Source organism: Astatotilapia calliptera, chromosome 13 (genome assembly GCF_900246225.1).
Source record: "Astatotilapia calliptera chromosome 13, fAstCal1.2, whole genome shotgun sequence".
Lineage (NCBI taxonomy): Eukaryota > Metazoa > Chordata > Actinopteri > Cichliformes > Cichlidae > Astatotilapia > Astatotilapia calliptera.
This window is the reverse complement of record NC_039314.1, coordinates 30,673,992-30,697,762: the sequence shown is the minus strand read 5'-3', so window position 1 is coordinate 30,697,762 and position 23,771 is coordinate 30,673,992. Positions and strand designations below refer to the sequence as shown.

The 23,771-nt window shown below is 46.3% G+C and overlaps 1 protein-coding gene across 2 annotated transcripts; it reads right to left on the bottom strand.

Moving 5' to 3' along the window:
• Positions 1–28: 28 nt before the first annotated feature.
• nt5c2a (5'-nucleotidase, cytosolic IIa) lies at positions 29–23,771 on the bottom strand. Of its 2 annotated transcripts, XM_026189539.1 has the most exons (19): positions 23,592–23,771; positions 23,301–23,496; positions 22,686–22,807; positions 16,177–16,250; positions 14,793–14,910; positions 14,599–14,694; positions 13,755–13,846; positions 10,885–10,942; positions 10,645–10,738; positions 10,506–10,559; positions 10,308–10,391; positions 8,266–8,307; positions 8,073–8,180; positions 7,542–7,608; positions 6,833–7,003; positions 5,539–5,590; positions 5,057–5,117; positions 1,576–1,752; positions 29–1,335 (listed from the first exon to the last, which is right to left on the bottom strand). In XM_026189539.1, exons 3-19 carry the CDS (start codon positions 22,784–22,786, stop codon positions 1,108–1,110), a joined length of 1,677 nt encoding a protein of 558 aa, XP_026045324.1. In that variant the 5' UTR covers positions 22,787–22,807; positions 23,301–23,496; positions 23,592–23,771; the 3' UTR covers positions 29–1,107. The 2 variants fall into 2 exon arrangements, with proteins under 2 accessions (XP_026045324.1, XP_026045323.1); XM_026189538.1 differs by having other exon boundaries at positions 23,301–23,771.

The window sequence follows — 23,771 nt, the reverse complement described above, 5'->3', positions numbered from 1 at the left end:
AAATTTAACAGCAAAATCAAAACGCAGCAGCAATGGAATATATTTTATTGCAGCCATGAAAAAGCGTGTCAACTGCAGAACAATGCATGTTATCATTCCCCCCCAGCATAATTCAAAATAAAAAAAGCATTTGCACTCTCTGTTGCTGACATATGAAATTTGAATAAAACATAAAAACATGCTTTCAGCTTCATGGATTATGATGAGTCCGTCCTATGAAAGTCCTCCTGGGCACGTCCAGGTTCAAAAAGCATCCTTTGATTTTAGCTCAGACCTCACAGGACCGTCACTCAAACTGACCCACAGGAAGGAGAAAAGAAGAGCAGAGGACGAATACCCGTCTCAGCCTGCAGCACGATCACTGCAGTCGCTCGTTAGCAGCAGCCGAAGCAGCCTGACCCTGTTGGCGACCCTGAACATGCTGCCTGTCTCCCTCTTCTGGCAGTCAGATCTAAGTATCTTACCTGATACTTTGCGAGCCCCGTTTGTCGGCACCAGTCTTGCTCCCTCTGGCACATCTGTACCAATGCAGGAACGCTGCCCCTGAAAACTCCAGCATACAGCCAAATTACAACCTTTAAGGCCCTCGCTGCAGCTTTATTGGTCGGACATATTTGTAGTTTCTTTAAAATCAAGGCAGCAGCATAAAAACATGAGAAAAGAAAAGCGCGTGTACACTGAACAGCATCTGTAATAACACTGAGGCACTTTGATCTCAGCCCACTCCAGGAACAGCACATCTGCAACATGTTGACAGCTGAACCAATGAGAGCCCTTTCAGACTGGTCACAGATTAACATCAGTGGAAGACCGTGATATTCAGCAACAACAAACCCAGTTTGAACTTCTGATATTCTCCCACAGTCACAGCAGAAGTCCGCCGTGACTGCAGCGTGGCACAAACTCTCGGTGCACAATCGGTACATGTGAGAACCAACCGTTGATATTGCGCAGCATGGAGCACAGCACGTATAAGCCCAGATAAAAGCAGAGCGCGGACTGAGAGTCCCTCTCTGTGAGCACTCGCTCGCTGCAGCTACGAATCAAAGTAAAGACAAACGTAAAAATGGAAACAGGCTCTTCTGGGGAAAGGTTCACGGCCTTCCCCTACTCCTCCTCTTCCTCGTCATCATCCTCATCGTGGCAGTGGGTAATCTCCTGCGGGGCCTGAGGAAAGAAATGCGGCGGCTGGATCTCACTGATGGATCGGGTCAGCTGGTGTCTTTTGCACTCGATCTCCTTAAAGTCGACGTCGTGGCGGTCTCTTGTGGCCAGCGGCGACTCCATGTCCATGATGTTGACGTGTGTGTGTTCCACTGTGGATTCATGAGGCATCTGGGAGGGACACGGTTCAGTGAGTGACAGAAATCAAGAATCACTTTCTCGTCTCTAACAACGACCCCCATGGGGTGTGGGTGGGCACGGGGGGGTCTTTATACTCGACATAAATGGTTGCCTAAGTATTAAATGTCTAACGTACTGAACTGAACCCACCGATAGACCTTCGTGTGAATCTGAAACTCCTGAGAGCTTTTCGACTTACTGCATTCACAACTACGGGTGTAGGTTTCTCACCAGCACGTGTGCAGCTCTGAACAGGTAGCTGAAGGGGTAGTAGAGCAGGTTGATGAAGGAGGCAGCGTACAGGTCAGCGTAGCGCATCACCTGGGAGGCGAACAGAGTCTGCCGGGATCCGCTCCGAAACAGACTTCCCATCATGCCGTAACACATGTCCATGTCATGAGTCACTTTCTGAAAAGGTCACAAACATGCACAGTCACGTCAGACTCGCTGGTGCTGCAGAGTCAAAGGTCCCAGCTGCTGTTAGCATCAAACCAGTAGGATACACAGTTCCTCATCCCAGCATTATGGAGCAGGTGGTGTGATGCCCAAGACAACACCAGTTGGTAACAGTACAGTAATATGTTGGTTACTCTATGATAACCTCCTGCTTATTCTATTGGCTGCTCTCTTTAGAGTTCACCACAGGAGAGCATCCTCCTCTGCGTACGTCCATACCAGCTCAACCCCTCAGCCTGTCCCTCTCATACTGGTTTCTAATCCTTCCCATCTGGATCACTTCTAATAAAAATCGAAGCATATTCAGCTCTGCAGCTCGTCCTCCTGTCTTTCAGTGATGTCTAGTTTGGAGACCAAACCTATTGTGATTGGTCACTTAAGTTATGTATATACAGTAGCTTGCAAAAGTATTCGGCCCCCTTGAACTTTCCCACATTTTGTCACATTACAGCCACAAACATGAATCAATGTTATTGTAATTCCAGGTGAAAGACCAACACAAAGTGGTGCACACGTGAGAAGTGGAACGAAAATCAGACATGACTCCAAACATTTGTTACAAATAAATAACTGCAAAGTGGGGTGTGCGTAATTATTCAGCCCCCTGAGTCAATACTTTGTAGAACCAGCTTTTGCTGCAGTTCCAGCTGCCAGTCTTTTAGGGTCTGTCTCTACCAGCTTTGCACATCTACAGACTGAAATCTTTGCCCATTCTTCTTTGCAGAACAGCTGCACAGCTGCTCTGTGACGGCCTCAGAGGTTGTCTAAGAGAACATTGGACTTCATGGTGTTGTTGCTCCCAAAGAACACAGCAGACAGGTCAGGGATAAAGTTATTTAAATTTAACGCAGGCTTAGGCTACAAAAAGATTTCCCAAGCCTTGAACATCCCACGGAGCACTGTTCAAGCCATCATTCAGAAATAGAAGGAGTATGGCACAACTGTAAACCTACCAAGACAAGGCCGTCCACCTAAACTCACAGCAGAACAAGCAGAGCGCTGATCAGAAATGCAGCCAAGAGGCCCATGGTGACTCTGGACGAGCTGCAGAGATCTACAGCTCAGGTGGGGGAATCTGTCCATAGGACAACTATTAGTCGTGCACTGCACAAAGTTGGCCTTTATGGAAGAGTGGCAAGAAGAAAGCCATTGTTAACAGAAACCATAAGAAGTCCCGTTTGCAGTTTGCCACAAGCCATGTGGGGGACACAGCAAACATGTGGAAGAAGCTGCTCTGGTCAGATGAGACCAAAATGCAAAACGCTATGTGTGGAAAACTAACACTGCACATCACTCTGAACACACCATCCCCACTGTCAGACATGGTGGTGGCAGCATCATGCTCTGGGGGGGCTTCTCTTCAGCAGGGACAGGGAAGCTGGTCAGAGTTGATGGGAAGATGGATGGAGCCAAATACAGGGCAAGCTTGTAAGAAAACCTCTTGGAGTCTGCAAAAGACTTGAGACTGGGGCGGAGCTTCAGCTTCCAGCAGGACAACGACCCTAAACATGAAGCCAGGGCAACAATGGGATGATTTAAAACAAAACATATCCATGTGTTAGAACGGCCCAGTCAAAGTCCAGATCTAAATCCAGTCGAGAATCTGTGGCAAGATCTGAAACTGCTGTTAACAAACGCTGTCCATCTAATCTGACTGAGCTGGAGCTGTTTCAAAGAAGAATGGGCAAAGATTTCAGTCTGTAGATGTGCAAAGCTGGTAGAGACAGACCCTAAAAGACTGGCAGCTGGAACTGCAGCAAAAGCTGGTTCTACAAAGTATTGACTCAGGGGGCTGAATAATTACGCACACACACACACACACACACCACTTTGCTGTTATTTATTTGTAAAAAATGTTTGGAATCATGTCTGATTTTCGTTCCACTTCTCACGTGTGCACCACTTTGTGTTGGTCTTTCACCTGGAAGTCCAATAAAACTGATTCATGTTTGTGGCTGTAATGTGACAAAATGTGGGAAAGTTCAAGGGGCCCAATACTTTAGCATCCACTGTATATACATGCATACATATAAACACTTCTCTCCCTCCCCCACCTCACAGTCCCTCTTCTTCTTGTTAAAGTCCTTTTAATGTGTCCTTCTCCAACTGCACTCTGCACCATAGTGCACAACTCAAGTGTGTTCCAACAGGAAAGTTGGCAAAACAAGGAAAAAACAGGATTCTTATGAAGGTAGAGCTATTCATGTATCACTAGCAACATCCCATAATACTTGCTGTCTTTGCACCTAAGAACATGGCTGCAGCAGAGCCTGCTCAGTGCTCTGCATACATACACAGGTTTAGTTTGACACCTGTTTCTGTGTCTGATTCACTAGATTGTAACTCCTGTCCGATTTTAAATCCTAGTTCAGGGGGCGTTCCACAGGAAAACTTTGATTGAGAACTGGGAAACTATGGAACTTTGTGGAACGCTGTATAGATCCACACCTCCACTCCACAGTCGCATCACATCTTCAGGGCGAGCATGAATCTACAAAGGGTTCCCGTGCTGTGAAAGAGGTCATGCCTCGTGCCTGTGCCAAAAAAAGGTCACGTTTAAATGACCCTAAATGACACACACCACACACTGAGGAGACTGATTGTGGAACAGGTCCGGCCCATGGCCATCCCACTGACAGACCGCTTCAGTTCACCTGCCAGCCCAGACTACGATGCTCAACCGTAGCTACACACAGCGTGCTAAGCCAGGGAACATTGTGCTTTAAAGACCAGCAGGCCAGCTCTACTGAGTGATGCGCTTCCTCCACAGCATGCCGTCTTCCTTCTCTCACCCCAACCAATCACAGCAGATGGCCCCGCCCCTCCCTGAGCCTGGTTCTGCTGGAGGTTTCTTCCTGGTAAAAGGGAGTTTTTCCTTCCCACTGTCGCCAAAGTGCTGCTCACAGGGGGTCATATGATTGTTGGGTTTTTCTCTGTATGTGTTATTGTAGGGTCGACCTTACAACATAAAGCACCTTGAGGCGACTGCTGCTGTGAATGAGCTGAGACTGATGCCTCCGTCTGGTGGATTACAAATCCAGTGGGGAAGCGTACAGAGGGAAATTCTAACAATGCTGTCACTGTTCATACACTTCACTTTACTGGACATTAACTGTAGGTGCAAAAACCTTTATACCTGTGTTTCTGTAAACGCTGCATTTCTTTAACATGTCTTTAGAAAAAGAACCGACTTACATTTGATGCATTTGATAACAGAAGTGATGCTGTGCTGAGCCAGCCTCAGAGGAAGTTGTACCTTAATGCGTCTCTGCAGGGAGCTGATATCAGGCCTCTCGTTGCTGCTGCTGTCCATGTGCCTGAGGACAAGTCATTTGAAATGTAGTTTCCACAGCTGAAGGTTGAAGCTTCTGCACTGATCTTTCTGTTAACAGCTCGAAATGATTCCTGGTTAAAGGCAATATAATATATTTAGGTTTGTTACATCTGTGCTCGATACCTGCCCAACCTCCCAGGCTACCTACACTGGTTCTTATATTTAACTTTGCATTTTATGCTGTGCCGCTGCTACTACAAGACAATGCTGCTGGAGGCTTGTAGCCTCAGACTCACACTTTGTTCATCTGTCATCAATATACTTGTTTGCTGTGATCGGTGGTAAAACACTCAACATTTCTTTCTGTATTGCTGTAAATATCAGTGTTGCAGATATAACTCTGAGGCCACAACATGTTTTCTTGTTGTTTTTAAATTGCTTATCAGACAAAAGAAGAACCTTACTTGTAAAACTCTGCCAGAAAACAGTCCAGTGACTGAAGTTCTTCAAATAAGGCTAGAAAACAAAACAGTGTCAGTTTATTTCCTTCACAGAGTTATCAGTGAAATCTTTACTGTTCACACTTCCACAGACAGGTAACGTAGTACAGCTGAGCTATTCCACAGACCACACACCAACGATGGACACAGGCACTGAATCTACAGTTTGAAACATCAGAATACTTCATTCCTCACGGCCTCATCGATGCTTCAAAGGCACGCGCACGACTGATGGGCTGAGGTGGTGCCGAGCTGCCTACTCAACATTTAACATGAATTAAATATTAACAGTAATTATTTTGTTTAAATGAACAAACTGTATAAAAGCTTGCACTCATACATACTTAGCACGGGAACTGTGATTATTTCTTTGTTGCAGCAACGCTCCTTGGAAATCAATCAAACTGTGGGAATGTTTCCGTGCACGGAGCCACATTTGGAAGCACAATGCATCTGTGGGCCGGACAGCAGACGAGTGTGTGAGCTGAACCCATGAACATACCAAATCTTTCCTGTCACAGTTTAAACCTCCGGTACCCGGGCGCTGAGGCGCCTGCTGCACCGGTCAGCTGGTATCTGATCTGCGCAGAGCTGCAGTTCTGGCCTCGCTGCCTGTTTGCGCCGCTGTCGGCAACATGTACTTACTGAAACCTGAACATGTGCAGAACGTTATGTTCAGTGATGAGTTCAGTTCTGCCTACTGCAGCTGGATCGTAGGTTGAAAGGTGGAGAATGCTGGAGCGACTGCTGCAACATCAGGTGGCGGCAGCATCTCCCTCGCTGGAAACAGGTTTGTCGTGATTGGAGGCAATTTCAGTGCAGAGGGATGTGAAGAGAAGAGCCAGTGGCAAACCTACGTGTCCATAGTCTGGGACCAAACTGTCATCCCAGGTGACCACACCTCTGCCCCCGCACGCCCAGCAGTTCATCTGTACCTGCAGGAGGAACGGCCTGCCCACACTCCTGACCTTCACCCTCTGAACACTTGTTCATGCCAGAGTGACCAACGCACCGGGGAATGTGTGAATTTGAGACCCGGGTGCAGCTGAGCAGTTTGTTTCTACACAGTCTCACCTTTGACTCTACAAACACTTTGCAACATCGACCTCGGCAGGAACAAACTGGCTTTGCAACGGTGTCGGATTTAAACAAAAGAAAGAATCAAACACACACAGTTCTCCGTCTGTGCTGCCTGTAGCCCACAGGATAAACATGCTTATTCTTATGTGCATGTGCACACGTGTGAGCCCAGACTCACAGCTCTTGTCAGTCCACACATGCAGCTCCTGGGCCAGCTCAGGTATCACCAGGAACGTCCTCCAACCCTGACGCTTCTTAGATTTGAGAATGTCGCCAAAAATGTGGTCTCCGATGTAGACGATGTCCTTTCCTTTAGCGCCCAGCAGGTCACAGACGATGTCTGAAGAACCTGAGACACAAAAACAAGGACAGAAAAAACACTTCTTAAAATGACCATAATCAATCATTTCAAAACATTTCTCACCTGGAATGTGAATTATTTACAATTTGAGCCAAAAAAGGCGAAACGTTTGCAGATGGTTACAGAGCATCAGAGGGATCGGTCAGAAGGAGGGTACAAAAATGTTCACAGCACTGGATGCATGATGGAAACCAGCGAGGACAGCCATCGAACCACAGCGACAGAACCTGACTCTACAACAAAGCATCGGTCTGATTAAACTGAGCTGTTGTAAGCGCAAGCTTTCCAGGAACAACCATCAGCTTCAGGTTTGGAGCTGTGACTCGGCTCACACATGTTTGCACATCACCTCTGTTTGTTTCAGAGACGAACCTCTTACATCATGCAGCGAGAGTCACGGATTAAGGAACGAGCCCTTTACTCAAAAACAGGTCAGGACTGTAAATACGACAAAGTCCTGACTGATCAGAACATCTAAACATCAGATCCTGTCCAACATCAGCACAGCTCTGTTTTTGAAATTTACCTCCAGAGTAAACGATGCCGTGCTGAAGAGGTCCAGTGTACGTGCCGATCTTCAGCCGTCCTGTGCTCTGAAAGAAAGACAACACGTCACATAAGCAGCATTTACTAACTTATCTTTTGTGCAAATGAAAGTTCCTGCTCTCGCTCAGTATCAGCGGGCAGCCAGCGAACATCATCTGTGGGTTAAGCTCAATATCACAGGTACTTTGAAGAATTTCCCCTGACATGAGAACCCAAAGCTCACAGAGGAAGCCCAGGCCAAACCACATCTCTCATGTCTTCACAGGCCTGGTGCTGAGTGAGCTGCAGGTCATCAGCCACATTTCAGCAGCTGGTGTAACTGTGTGGGAGGAAGCGTACACTCGGGCACCGGTGAGTGGCTCTAACTGCAGCACCGTCACAGGAACGGTCGTGTGGTGAAGATGCATCGAGCGTGTGACAGCACAGGACGTTACTTTGGAAACGGCACTCGTCATCATGCTAGTCGTATCAAAGAACAACAACGCAGCCGGCTACACTCGAGTACACTCACAGTGTCGACTTGTCGTAGCACCGTTCCTTCCCCGAAGAAGACGGGCTTACGGGCATCTACCAGGATCAGGTCGAAGTAGGACTGCCAGGGCTGGTGGGGCGTGCCCGGCTGCAAGGCCATCCACACACACAATAACACATCAGTCTGAGCGTGTAGGTCAAATGTGTACGTAAGCTTTAATCATCCGTGTTACCTTCGGACCATGAGGGAGGTCAAACAGGTAGCTCATAATTTTCTGTAAGACAAGAGTTTTTTCATCAATCATGTTTGAAATTTTCCATTTTCACACCACAATGACGACCCTCCCTCCCCCCTCCCTCCCTTCCTCCCTCCCTCCCTCCCTTCCTCTCTCCCTCCCTCCCTCTCTTCCTCTCTCTCTCCCTCCCTCCCTCCCTCTCTTCCTCTCTCCCTCCCTCCCCCCTCCCTCTCTTCCTCCCTCTCTTCCTCCCTTCCTCCCTCCCTCTCTTCCTCTCTCTCTCCCTCCCTCCCTCTCTCCCTCCCTCTCTTCCTCCCTCCCTCCCTCTCTTCCTCCCTCCCTCTCTTCCTCCCTCCCTCCCCCCCTCTCTTCCTCCCTCCCTTCCTCCCTCCCTCTCTTCCTCCCTCCCTCTCTTCCTCTCTCTCTCCCTCCCTCCCCCTCTCCCTCCCTCTCTTCCTCTCTCCCTCCCTTCCTCCCTCCCTCTCTTCCACCCTCCCTCCCTCCCTTCCTCCCTCTCTTCCACCCTCCCTCCCTTCCTCCCTCCCTCTCTTCCTCCCTCTCTTCCTCCCTCCCTCCCTCTCTTCCTCCCTCCCTCCCTTCCTCCCTCTCTCCCTCCCTCCCTCTCTTCCTCCCTCCCTCCCTCTCTTCCTCCCTCCCTCCCTCTCTTCCTCCCTCCCTCCCTCTCTTCCTCCCTCCCTCCCTCTCTTCCACCCTCCCTCTCTTCCTCCCTTCCTCCCTCCCTCTCTTCCTCCCTCCCCCCTCCCTCTCTTCCTCCCTCCCTCTCTTCCTCCCTCCCTCCCTCTCTTCCTCCCCCCCTCTCTTCCTCCCTCTCTTCCTCCCTCCCTCCCTCTCTTCCACCCTCCCTCTCTTCCTCCCTTCCTCCCTCCCTCTCTTCCTCCCTCCCCCTCTCCCTCTCTTCCCCTCCCCCTCTCTCCTCTCTCCTCCCTCCTCCCTACCTCCCTCCTCCCCCTCCTCCCTCCCTCCCTCCCTCCCTCCCTCCTCCCTCCCTCCCTCCCTCTCTCCCTCCCTCCCTCTCTTCCTCCCTCCCTCTCTTCCACCCTCCCTCTCTTCCTCCTTCCTCCCTCCCTTCCTCCTTCCTCCCTCCCTCCCTCTCTTCCTCCCTCTCTCTCTTCCTTCCTCCCTCCCTCCCTGAAGAGGGAAACAGTGTCAAAGACTGTGGGGATCTAAAGACCACAGCAGCTTCAACAGCTGTGAAGCTGAAGATGTTTGGCTCTGCGGTCAAACTGATGAACCGGAGAAGAAGGTCCTTAGACGAGAAGGTGACTCCAAAAATCACTTTAACAAAACAAATCCTCTGCAGAGGTGGGAGAACCTGCTGGAAGCATCTTAGCAGTGCTTCATGTATTAGGCACAGCCTACAAGGCTTCTTCCCTCAGCCTGCTGGGAGTCAAACTGCACTGAAAGCTCTGAAAGGGACAAAAAGCTTCTCCAGTTTAGTGACAAACACCAACACTGGTAAACATCCTGCAGGGAAACTGGTGGTGGCAGCATCTCCATGGCAGCAGCAGCGAGCGTGCTCAGAGTTGAAAACATTTTCAGCGTCACTCTGAGGTTCTAATTACAGAGAAAGCAGACACTCATGTTTGTTTACGATGAGCATCCAGGTCGAAGCCGCCTCATAGTCGGGCTGCAGTACATCGAATGACCAGCAGGTGTCAGTGCTTCAGCGGGAGCTTCCTCACAGTTACTGGAGACAAAGCTAATCCCAGGAAGTGTCTGGTTAGACACCCTGTTTCTAAGGTTTTCGGGCTGAATACAATTCTTGTGGTTTAACTAATTGGTGTTTGTCATCCAGCATCGATTTCTCTGTAGTAGAGATTTTTCTACTAATCTCTGAGATTAAAAGGTTGGAGATAAGCCTGACCTATAGTTAAACTGTAAAGGAAAAAAGACTAGTTTAATAGTTAATAAATGATGCACTAATTCGATGATGTTGTTCATGCAGCCGTCAGACTTCTTCATTCTGAGGTTTTCTACAGAAGAAGATGAAAACAGCTGTTTATTGTTGTGAGCTTTACCTGTGTGTACTTATAATCACTGTTGGTGACCAAAAACACTTTGGAGACTTCATTCATGCGACTCAGGAGCAGAGGAAGCTTCGGCTACAAACACATCAAAAACTGAATCATTAAAATCATTTCATTTATACATTTCTCAACAATATGTGTCACCACCACCACAGCTTCACTCTGTAGAATCGGAGCTGCTCCACTTACGTCCTTCACCACGTACTTCTCCAGGTTTTCAACGGTTTTTTCTTTCAAGGAGCCCTGTGACAGTAAATCAGGTTACTGAGGACATTCATGGACCAAGCAGGGACTGAAGGACGTGGAACTAGGACACAGGAGTCTCTACCTTGAAGTGAACCCAGTCCACAGCATCTCGGACATCCTGGAACATGCTCTTGTAGGACATGAAGAGGTCCCCGTCTTTGAATCCAGTCTCACAGCTACAGGGACACATTATGTTTACAGCGTTTCCATGTTTCTCAAAGAATACTATGAAGATGAAACACTACAGCAATATCAGTCATTAACAGATCATCATCAGAGGAGCGGCTGCCCCTCGCTGCCTGAATCACTCAGCCTACAGTACCTGGAGTATCTGGAGCAGTTATTGAAGAAATCCACCAGGCAGGCAAAGAGGTAGGTTTCTGAGGAAAGGGAGAGTGAGTCTGCACCCGTTCATTGGAAAAACAAACCAAAACCAGCAGAAACACAGCAGTCATTGTTCATTTCTGCAGGATACCTGGGCACGGGTCACAGGCAGCAACCCAGGCAAAGCCCCCTGCTCTAGTTCTCCCAGCCGTCAAAGGCAGCCGGGAGCTGTAATCACTCCAGTGTGGCTCAGGTCTGCCCTGGGGCCTCCTCCCAGGCGGACACGCCCTAATGACCTCACTCCGGAGACATTCAGGATAAATACCTGCATCTCTACTCTGAGCTGTCCTGAGCGACGAGCTCTGGGCTTGGAGTTTATGAACTGCCTGAGTCATGAGCTGAAATCCTGCACACAACCCGAGTCTGCTGCAGGAAAAAAGCCCAGCTAACAAGTAGTCGTGGCGAGGGCGGTGAGTGGTGCACTGGTGCGAGGGCGGTGAGTGGTGCACTGGTGCGAGGGCGTGAGTGGTGCACTGGTGCGAGGGCGGTGAGTGGTGCACTGGTGCGAGGGCGTGAGTGGTGCACTGGTGCGAGGGCGGTGAGTGGTGCACTGGTGCGAGGGCGGTGAGTGGTGCACTGGTGCGAGGGCGTGAGTGGTGCACTGGTGCGAGGGCGTGAGTGGTGCACTGGTGCGAGGGCGGTGAGTGGTGCACTGGTGCGAGGGCGGTGAGTGGTGCACTGGTGCGAGGGCGTGAGTGGTGCACTGGTGCGAGGGCGTGAGTGGTGCACTGGTGCGAGGGCGGTGAGTGGTGCACTGGTGCGAGGGCGGTGAGTGGTGCACTGGTGCGAGGGCGGTGAGTGGTGCACTGGTGCGAGGGCGGTGACACCAGCAAAGACCAAACTCACTCACATACTGTTTAATAATGTTCCTCACAGCCGTATTTAGAACTCGTATTAGTTGTTTCACGTCTACAGTTTTCTATAAATTAACACGACCATCCCTCTTTCTTTGGCTGAGTGTGTGAGGGAGCTGTGGATGTGGGCGTCCTGTTCAAAGTAATATCTGCCTGTAACCAGTCAACAGCCTGTAGCCTCGTTTCTTCCCTGCAACAAAGCTCAGTGTGGTTAAACTAATGGAGTGTTGGATGCTGACGGACGCACGTGCTCGGCATCTGCAATCACGCTCGACAGCATAAACAGCCGTCTGTCTGTGGTGGTGTTTGTGTGGCGCTGCGAGCTGCAGTGTTTGTAACAGCAACCGTGTGAGTTAATCAAACTGTCATCGGGTCTGGTGTCGTTACACACTGAGCAGAGTCTGATGTGGAACAAGAGGCTGATAAAGATGGACAAACAAAAGGGCAAAGTAAACGTGAGAGACAGAAATGAAATCACATTTACTGACGTGTGAGCGGCTGCACCATCTCAAACAAAGCCGTCACCAACGGTCGCTGTTGCTGACACTAGTGCAGGAGGAGCAGCAGCAGTCCCAACAGGAGTCAGAGACAGACAAAGGTGTAAACAACACGACAGATGGAGAGGAGGCCGCTCTAAACATCAACTCTGCTTCTTAACACAAGCGAAGATCCTACCCTCCCATCCAGCCACCGCTCACTCTCACTCATGTCAGCATCAAAGGTACACTCAGCCAACGCTACTGAACATCTTTCTTTGCATACAGAGAAAGAACTGCAAATCCCATCAGCAGCTCTGCATACGTTTGGGTTTGACTCACGCGTCATAGACTGGATCAAGCAGTGTACAGCTGATCCTCAGTCTGCAGGGTTGATTCCTGAGGTCACTTGTGACAGTAAACGCCCTTGTCCTTGCACTAACATTATGCACAAGTGTAACAAACTGTTTTTGGTTATTTTTGCTTTGCTTTTATTTGTTTTTGAATCATTACATAAACATTTACTGCAATGAATTTATTGGGGTATTTATAAAAATCTGCATGTACTGAAAGCTTTAAAACCGACCTTTTTATTTAGGTTGTTAAAGATGCAAGAATTTGTTTTTGTGTGAACTGGACCTGAGGTGATTCTGAGGATCACAAACATGTGAGCACATGATGCAGTACATCGAATGACCAGCAGGTGTCAGTGCTCCAGCGCGAGCTTCCTCACACTATCACTATGATGAGTCTTTAGATTTAAAAAAAAGATTTGCCATATAAGCTCAAATTAAACAGCAATCATTGGATATAAATTGAAACTTTGGATTATAATATTTTAGACAAAGCAATGATTGTTCATGAGAAAATATTCTAAAGAAAAAAAAAGATTAGAAATGGAGTGACACCAAAAAATCCACTTAATGAAATCACTTCCTGAGCACCATCAGAAAACTCCAGATTTCCGTTGTGGTTGCTTCTCTTTGGATTAGACAATCTACTGATATTGCTAAATATATTTGCTCAATCCAGCATGTCAACGGGATTTTGTTTGTGCCTAAGAAGCTGACACCATAGACGGTCATACCTCTACTCTTCTCCACACAAGCCCGACACGTGTTATATTTTCGACACTGCCTCTGACAGACTGACAACAGATGCTCCCTGTGGTTAAAACAGGCAGTCCCATCTTTAGCATGTAGCGCCAACGTGCTACCACCGATGAACCCGACCTACAGAGTCCCCATTAATGCTGCCAATGCAAACCCAGCTCTCACCACAGCTGTATGTAAATGGTATACAACAGCTGGCTGACAGCTGGCCCACAGTTAAAGGCCTTTCCCAGGTTGATAAAGCACATGTAGTCTTTCTGCAGACATGCATGTTTTGTTTTATTATATCCTTTTTGTACAGACTGCATCAGGCTCAGGTTTGAATTTTAAGATCAGAAAACTTCCAGAGTTGCTTTGCTTACTTACCGGGGAGGTTAAAGAGAGTGTTGAGGATATAGAAGCGGTCTGTGTCTCCACGCTGGATGAATTTGTTCGGGTACATCTCTCTGATGTCAGGTCTGAGCAGAAATAGTAACCAAGAAGTAGCAAATATAAATACAAGCATACAAACCTCACAACATTATTATCTCCCTCTGCAGCGGTCCAAACTCTACACTGAAACCAGCATGCTTGTTAACATGATGCAAGTGTGGCACACAGCATGGGAAGATGTCAGGAATACAGGGATGAGTCCAAGAAGTCAGTCACAGGTAGAAAACTGCTGGCAGATTAAATCCAGTGTGCTCAGTTCTTCGGTCTGTAGCTCACCCAGATGTGCAGCTCATGAGCCAGACACACAGATAAACCAGTGTAGCGGCGTTTTAGCCACAATTAAGCTGCTAAAGAACTGAATGGCTTCTGGGTGCTTTAGCTCAGCAGCACCATCATACTAGAATCTGTAATCAAACTCCTGCCTGCCTCAGCTGTACTTGGAAGATGTCCACAGCACCTGTATTTGAGTTTTGACGTTCAGCACAGAAAAATTCATTGGTTGCTGAAGTAGAGAAATATTGACCTGATCCACAATCACGTCCTCGAAAGCACAACGACAACGTCAACAATCCCCCCAACAGGCTTAACCAGTGAACGTACTGGTGAACACCAGCGAAAGGTTTCGTGCTCTGAAGAAACACCGGCATGCAGCACTTCCTCTGAGCGGCGCTTGACAGGACAGTCAAGTTTCAACAGTTTTTATCACCTAAGCTGAATTTAAAGACACAGGTTTGTATAATTGCCCAGTTTAAAGCAAAGTGGGAGTAATGGACCTTACCCCTTCAAGAAGTTGAACCCATGCACACACACCAGAATGTTTCCATAGGCATCAACTTTGAGCAGGTTCCCATACATTGTGTCGAACACCAGACCTCTGTGAAGCACGGAAATAGGTGAAAACATAAACACTTGACATTCACCATTCGGTGCAATGGTGAAGTGAAATAATAAAGCTGGGATCTGTGAACCTACCTGGTGGGGAAGGAGGGATCGTAGACAAAGTTCAGCAGCTCCTGTGGATATCCAATGGATACCAGGCGCTCCACTGTCAAGTCGAAGCCCAGGGACTCATATTCAGGAGATTTATACACTAAAAAAGCAGAGAGACAAGCTCAGGTTCACAACAATCCTTCCAGTAACGGATGTCATTGTTTCCACCATGGAAAGAGTCTTATTCATACAGCGGTCCAAACAAAACCAAACTGTGTCGTCTATCGTTTAAACAACAAGCTAGCAAGGTCTTCTTCTGCATCGCGGTCATATCTCCCACGAGCACACTGCATGCTTGATGCCCATAAATTCAAACAAACACATTTGTGCTTTGGCAACGTTTTTAGGGATCATATTTATTTAAACTCTACATAAAACGTAGCGGTTCCTGTGGCTGGGTGGGGGTGGATATTTCCACTTAATATTCTGTTATTATTTTATAATGTGAATTCTAAAAGTTAACTTCACAGACTGATATACAGAAAATGCAAAAAAAGGAACATTTCAGGTTCCTACCGTCATAGGTTTTGTCTAAATATTTAAATAATCACGTAATTAAGGTAGACGTAGATGATGGCATTATCTAGGAAGTTCCTTCAGCTCGGTGCTTTAAATCAGTCGTGTTCTCTGACAGCAGATTTAGGTGCAGGGAGGGCTTTTGTTTACAGCTGATAACATTCTGTAATATTCTTCTGACGATAGGCGATATATTCACGCAGGCCACTTTCTGATGGGCGGGGCAACGTGATCATGCACGGACTGTTTAGAACACAGAAGAAGTCCAAACATGGAGGAACTAGCTGCCAAAAAATACAAAGTCGCCAATTTGGGAATTCTTTAACTTTAAACTGGATGAAAGAGAGAAACCTGAGGATGTAACCAAAGCGGTGCAGACGCACGGTGCCAGCAAAGGACTCGAGCACGGCTGACTTGCACGAGCATGTACGTGTCCACCATCCTGCTGTGCTCAGCTTACCGCAGCTAATACTGTGACTCACGCGGCTAAAACATGCTCGTTTTTCTGTCAAAGAATTTCTACGTTTTGTTTGGAGGGAATATCTGACCTTCTTTTCTTGTTTGTTTCAGTATTAATATAGCTATAATACAGCGTTTTTAAGATCACTGGAAGAGACATTTTGATTTTTAACTTTTTGTTTAATTTTGTATTTGTTTGTTGGGTCGAGTGTGTCAGACAGATAAACACAGAAGAAGCCAGTTTCTCTTTGATTCTCTCCCACCATCGTTGATGGTCGACATATTTGTCCAAACAGTTTGGGATACCACCGCTGCACACATATATGTGGAGTTAAGGAGGATGACCTAAAATAAATAAGTGGAATTTACATTAAAGAAAAGACTCACTCACCTGCAAGAGTGTAATCCATATCAAAACCAAAACACTTGATCTTTTCCATGGCCAGGCTTCGATTAACAAACACTCTGAAACAGGAGAATCGTTCGGTCAGCGACTGCACGGCAGATGAAAGTGTAATGAAATCTAAAACTCAAATGAAACAACACTGCTTACTTTTCCCACAACACACACCCAGACCACAGTAAACAGTCAACAAATCAGTCTGCAAGGACAGAAACTACAGAACAGTGCAAAGTCTTAATGCACGATGCAGGCCGAGCTTCAGTCCCTCAGATAAAACTCACGCTTGTTATTACCATCAGCTGGAAAAGGCTGATGATGTCACCTTGCTGGGCAGGTAATGTGATGCAGGACTTTCAAATTAACATCATACGTGTATCTACCACAAATCTGAGATGAGTTTGAATCTCAGTGACCTCGGCCTCAAGGTCAGGGGTCAGAAAAATGTCATCAGACTATTTCTTATATAAAAACTTTTATACTCTACTCGAGCATTTAAAGCACTTTATACTGCAAGCCTCACTCACCCATTCAATTATTTCTTCTATGCCCAACTACTTTCTAATGAAAACATCCCTTACTGCCAATCGTACTACACAAAGTCATTATGCAACGAACAATTACACGAGAGAAAAGTCTCCGTTTTGACTTTCAACTGCAGAAATTTCTGCCCCTCTGTTTTTACGAAATCAGTTAAAAAAAACAAACCAAAAAAACCTGGACAGTCTGAGCAGTGAGCTAGCGTGGTGGCTGTAGCTTAGGTAGTACTAACTGGACGGTTGGTGGTTCATTTCCCATCTGTGCCAGTCTGCATGCCAAATATCCTTGGGCAAGATAATAACCCGGCTTTCCGATGCATCCATAGGAGAATGAATGTTAGCCAGAAAGCAGTCACATAGAAAGAGCACAGAAAACGTTCCTGGGTAAATGAGGCAGGTTGTGTTCGAGTGCTCAGAGTAGAAAAGCGTTATAAGAACCAGTCCATTAACAAGAACCAGTCCATTAACTGGTTCTTACAGTTTAAGTCCAAAGAGTCGTGCTGACTGTTTTCTGTCTTTGTCACAGCTGCTTTTTCTTTATCATGTAGACAAACTGGTAAATATGTAACTTCTCTACACTGACAGTAGGGGGAGTTTCCCACGATGTAAAAATGAAGCTATGTGGCCATTAGACTGATGGCCCATCACAGAATGGAATCCCAGCGGTTATAAGAATTAGGGCAGGACCCCCCAGAGTCTACACACAGGTGGTGCAGATAAAGATGGAGGCTTGAATGAGCCTGAGTAACATGGGAGAGGCGGAAACGGGACGGAGTTGGTTGCATGAAGGCATCTGCAAGGGAGAATGACGGGTAAGCAGTGAACATGCAGAGTAGAGGCTGACTGGCCTGAAGAAGGCGAGCAGGAAGATGATTGGACCAGCGATGTCAGCGATGAGCTTTACAGTGTGAGAAGTGGAAGTAATGTAAAGCTCAGATTAGTCACCAAATACCCAAACAGCAGACAAATGTGTGAGCTCATATCGTCCTCACTGAACTGATAATGTGACCTGAGCTACAGCAGAAATCCAGATGTACCAGATCCAGTGTTTCCAGTTGATTTTTGCCATTTGCAGTTTGTTGGTAACACTGTTACCAGAATGTTCTAACACCAACATGTTGTATAAAGGCAACATATGACTTTAGCACATGGAAGCCACTCATATCACACAGGCTGGCTTCAGCTAACCAGCCACAAACTGCAGTTTAATAGATGAGCCAGTGGGAGCTCACAACAGAGAACCAAACTCATGCACATTGCCATCAACTATTTTCAACAATCCCAAATGAAATCTTGGATTTTTCTACTTGCGGAACGTGAAAATTGGATGTTTCAGGTATTATCCAAGCAGGAATGGGAAAAATCTGAAAGACTTGACAACATTTTCCATGAAGCAGCATCCAAATCCAAATAAATGTGTATACGGAAAGAATAAAAGACGTAAAGATTAAAGGATGGAGATTCAAACCCAACGTCAAAAGTTTGGGGAAATTGAAAACATAAAGAGAAAACAGAATGCAATAACATGCAAATCTACTGAAATAAAACTACTGAACCCACAATTTATTAGTGCGCATGTAGATTCAAGTTAAAAGTGCTTAAGCAGGGCACCAGTTTAGCTCAGTTGGATGAACATGCCGCATGGCTGAGCGCGGCCGGCTTCGAATTCGACCTGCGGCCCTTTGCCTCATGTCTTCCTCAGTCTTAACTTTCTCTGTCCAATAAAGCCAAAACAAATCTTTAAAAAAAGCACAGATGAAGGGCCGTACCAATGTGTGACTGGATTCTACTTGTAGTAGAAAGTGCTTTAAGTGATTAAGTGACACCTGAAGAAGATGTCTACTTCGAAGATGATGTCTACTGAAGAAGATGTCTACTTCGATAAGTGCTTTAAGTGATTTATTGAAGTAGACATCTTCTTCAGGTGTCGCATATTTAGACATGACAATGCTAAATTGCAAAGTACAGCTATACCAGCACGGCAGCAGAAAGTACAGAACTGGCCTCTCTGCAGTCGAGACGTTTCATCTGCTAAAAACATTTGGCACACTGCGAAATAACGACAGAAGACAATTTTGGAACTGACAATAACCTGTAATTTTGGATTTTAGTTCATCTGATGTATAATAATGGAATAAAAGGATAAAAGGGCAGATGGAGAAAGAAGAGAAATGCAAATCCAAGAACCCACAATGAGAGCTGCTCTCTTCACAGTGAGAAATCCCAATCATTAATATTATGGAGCTCCATGAGCTGAGAGCTTCATGGAAGGTCAAACCACATCACAGACATCACAACTCAAAAGTAACGTCGTCACCATTCACAGTTTCAGTAACAATAGGACGGCATACCTCATTGCAGGATGGTTTTGAGCCAGATCCTTTGGAAAGCTTTGTAATAGAAAATACACGCAGTATTACCACAGAAGTGCTAATATTACCACTCCTGCTGCTCTCTGACTGCAGACAGTCGTTTTATCTCTTAACAAAAGTAATTAGATCTGCCTTCATTACCTACTATTCGTTTAAAATTATGAACATACAAGAAACAGGCACAGCTGACATTTTAATACAGTTCTGAATACATCTGAGTAGCAATATAACAAAGCCCGGGTCTGTGGCTTTATAAGTGACACATCTGAGACGAGTCAGTGTTTTGTTTGGTTAGAATGAATGAGAAGAAACAGTCTTATTTCATTTTGGTTGCTTGTTCTTATCCTTCGGTCATGCCAGAGTGATATCACAGGTTGAGCTTTGACTAAATGATAAAGTGGAAAACAAGAGCTGATTAAGGACTTTCCTTTGAACTTGTACGTTTTCCATCCGAGTTCCTGCCTGGCTGAGAGCGCCTCAACAAAACCGACACCAACTCTAGCAAACCCCCGATGCTACAGCAGCTGTGCTAGGAGACAGAGACTCAGGATAATGACAAACTGATCAGACCGATATGCATGTTTTTAATCTGAGGTGACAGTAATTGAACTGTGAATCTACAGTAAGGTTAATAGTCCATATGTATAAGTTATAATTATGATTTTTAAAGGCCTTAAAAATCATAGTTATTATGCTCAACCATTATTTATTTGAATAATTAACCATAACTATTCAATTCAATGTTATTTATACAACAGTCGCCTCAAGGTGCTTTATATTGTAAGGTAGACCCTGCAGTAATACTGTCACTTTGATGCTTTGGATATTTAAAGAATGAGTCAAGAGAACTGCTGCAGCCGTAGATTTCTGTAAGACGTCCACTTCTGTTTCCCTTTTTTCCTCTTTTGCAAAGACTAGATCCTTCCTGTATTAGCTCACAGCTGACCGCAGCCAACAGGACGAGGCCTCTGTTACAGCACTGGTGTGTTTTTTCTTCATGAACATGTCTGAATGGTATGCACTGGGTATGAATGACAGAGTAACGATTGGTAGGGCAGTGCACAACCTGAAGTCAGACAGAACCCCTTATTACAAGAGCCAGGCTGGCCCTGCTGTCGCCCTGCTGCTCTGTGCTCTCTGTTACAATCGGCTGATTTCAGTTCTTGTGCCAGAGGAAGAGAGCAGCGACACAGTGTGGATGTGACCATTACACAAAAGGACCCGAGAGCGACGGTGGCCCCAGCCCAGCGACCAGCCCTGAATTTGAACGGGAAACAAATGGATGAGGCTGCAACCTTCGTTTCTACTGTTCGTGTTTCTTATGTAGAATCACTGTGACGATCACTTTAAACTGTTGTTGGCTTTGTGTTCATGCCTTAGGTTCAAGGTTCTTTATTATTTGTCACATGCATAGTTATACAAGTATAACACACAGTGAAATGTAGCCTGACAAGCTCCTCGACATGTGCAAAAATTGGGGGGGGGGTTTGTACTGTTCAGTGGTAATTATGTTACGTGTTTCGTGTCATTTTAGGGAGACAGTGTAATGGATTCATTTCTCCTGGGAGTAATTAAACAATGTGCTGCATTACGTTTTAGTGTTCTGCGTAATAAACCCAACACCGAGCACAACAAAGACGGGAAAGACCTCCAACGTGCACAAACATTTGACCACGCAGCATGCAACTCAAGTCTTTGATATGCTGCAGAAATGGCGGCGGCTCTCCAAGCAGAGCCAATAAGAACCCAATGAGAGAGCGTGATATTGATCAGGGAATCAGAATCACTAAACTCTAATGGATTCCCATCCAAGACACCGTACACTCGTAAAATTCATGTGCCATGTTTCTTTAAGCTGCTTAAATGTACGTCCATTTTTTTTTTGATCACATATCCAATCTGAAATACTGTACTGTGCAAAAGTCTTGAGCCGGTGCTAGTTTCGTTACGTTTTATTTCCAAGGAGCCCAACTTGATCATTTCTTAAATGTGATTTTGAACAACACTTTTCACCCATTTCACTCCATCCAGCATTCTCACAGGAACGTTTCAGCCAGTCAGCTAAAACTTAGTGTAACTTGACACTGTGTCCATCTTCAAAATATTTGAGGAAACTGGACAAAAGAAGAAGGGGCAGGTCTAAAACCCATGTGACCCGATGTGATGTCATTAAAGAATGATGACACTGCATCCTCCCAGTCCACAGCCTTCTGAGCAAACATGCAAGTACGAACTTGAATATTTGGGTACAGAGAAAAATGGCTAAAGTCATGACACAACAGAGTAAAAATAACAAAGTCAAAGGTCAGCAAAGCCAAACACAGGCGCCATCTTCTAAATCTGGTCTGTTGGTCTGCAGGCACTAAAGCTGCATGAAACACATAAAAAGGGCAGCAGCGTACTAACGACCCGATATCTCGATGCACGCTGCAATAGGTGTAGGCTGCCGGGGATTCCCATGATGCACTGGGTGTTTCTTCTTCACTCACTATGTATTAACAGACCTCTCTGCATTTAATCATACTTGTTATTAACCTCTGTCTCTCTTCCACAGCACGTCTTTATCCTGTCTTCCTTCTCTCACCCCAACCAATCACAGCAGATGGCCCCGCCCCTCCCTGAACCTGGTTCTGCTGGAGGTTTCTTCCTGTTCAAAGGGAGTTTTTCCTTCCCACTGTCGCCAAAGTGCTGCTCATAGGGGGTCATATGATTGTTGGGTTTCCTCTGTATGTATTACAGTAGGGTCTACTGTACGATATAAAGCTCCTTGAGGCGACTGTTGTTGTGATTTGGCGCTGTGTAAATAAAGTTGAATTGAATCAATGGCCATGAGTCCCATTCACAGAGAGTTGGGGACGGCTACAATCCCAATATTGTAAGATGGTGACAGATGTACCCTCATGGAATGCAGAACTGGTCTTTGCAAAATACTTTTACATGTAGTCAAACTGTATTGAATTTATGTGTGGATGTCAGCACATTTTGTGAATAGTTTAAAACACTGTGTTCATGCTGTGGATTCTATATATACAAGAACTGGCCTGGGGTTGGGTGGCTGTAGTTCAGGAGGGGCAGCAGATCATCAACTAATCAGAAGGTTGGCGGCTAAAAACTGCAGCTGTTGCCAGAGGGTGGATTTTCTGCATTCATAACTCGCAAGTGATCAACATCCCCAGCATCGCTGGTTGGAATACTGGTTACAGTTGTGTAATATATGCTCCACAAACAAATGTGTGCAACTTTAGAGCACTCACAAACAATCTTAAAATTCACACATACATTCAGCACAGTCCCAAAACACTGGACAATGAGGTAAAAGCAGACCTGCACAGAACAACACACAGCATCCTGTAGCAGAGTGATGCTGACAGAACACAACAAAGACGGCCAGGATCAGGAGAACAGCTCGGGAACGAAGCCCGGAAAGCTGAAAGCATGCAGGTGCTCACTCCAACGTGGACTTCCAAGCTTGTTACAACTGCACACATTCTCCATGCAAACTATGCTAAAGGAGAGGCGGCTCAAGACTTTCACGCAGCACTGTGTAACTGCACATTTTATGAGCATCAGCGGACAGACTACCATCTACCTGTGGTGGGCTTCACGACGATACTTCTTCATGGCCACACCGTCCATGTTGGCTGGAAGAGCAGCGAAGTTCTGCAGACGGTCGCTCCACGAGGTCGTCATCTTTAACCGTTACTGACGTTTCTGTAAGAAAAGACACCGAATCGTTGAAACAGCCCAGCTGGCTCTTTGCGTCGCACCGAGAGCATTAACGAGGACGCTTCGGCGTCTCCCTGTTACACCCACGGCCCCTCACGTCCTTTAACGTCGTAACGCCTCAAATCTCACTTTTTGATGATGACCCACACCCTCTCTCACAGCCCTTTTCCACTATCACCCACTCGGGTTTAGGGGCTTCCTCTGTTTATTAAGGCCATGTGGATTGGACTGTTAACGGCACATGCGTATTTTAAACAAGAGCAGAAGGCAGGTTCCGGTAAAGTTCAGCTTCATCTTACAGAGTAAGTTCCGATGCTGCAGCTGACAGCACGGCGTGTAACCACACTCCGAGCGCCCACGCACTGAGAGCTCCAGCTGCCCTCGAACAAAGTCACAAGTCGCAACAACTTCACAGACCAGACGCTGTTAAGATAAAACGCAGTTTTACACTTTATGCAGAGAATGACAAACAACTCACCGTCGTTTCTAGTTTTAACTTGGTACAGTGTATGGCGCATGCGCAAATCTTTGCAGCTGCTTCCTGGTCTTCTCTGTTGTTATTGCAGTTTCCTTTTGCACCGAATGACTTCACCGCCCTCTCCTGGAGCTTCTGAATACTTGGCCCGTGTGCCCGCCTCGACACCTCCGTGGACAGAAATGTACACGCACAAAATCTGCCGTAAAATCCACAAACGACAATGTTTTTCTGCTTTTTTCATAAATCACTGAACCAACTTGAGCCCTTTTTAAAATGATCAAAGAAAATTACTTTCAGGATATTAAGCCTTGAAAAGCCTGCTTAAACATTTCTGCATTTTAAAAAACATTGTTCTTTTTTATCTGTTTCTCTCAAACACGCAGTCCTGTGGAAGAGCAACAGACTGGTGTTGCGGCATGGACGTAGCCCCCAAAAAGGACAAAGCGAAAGTTCGCATCTGCGTGGACATGA

Excerpts from the sequence above, each read along its gene's own strand:
- nt5c2a (XM_026189538.1), bottom strand. The coding sequence starts at position 22,786 with ATGACGACCTCGTGGAGCGACCGTCTGCAGAACTTCGCTGCTCTTCCA. Across the intron at positions 7,004-7,541 it reads CGGCATCGTTTACTCTGGAG|GTTCTTCAGACATCGTCTGT; the intron begins GTAAATTTCAAA and ends TTTGTGTCTCAG. Across the intron at positions 1,753-5,056 it reads CCCTGCAGAGACGCATTAAG|AAAGTGACTCATGACATGGA; the intron begins GTACAACTTCCT and ends TGACCTTTTCAG.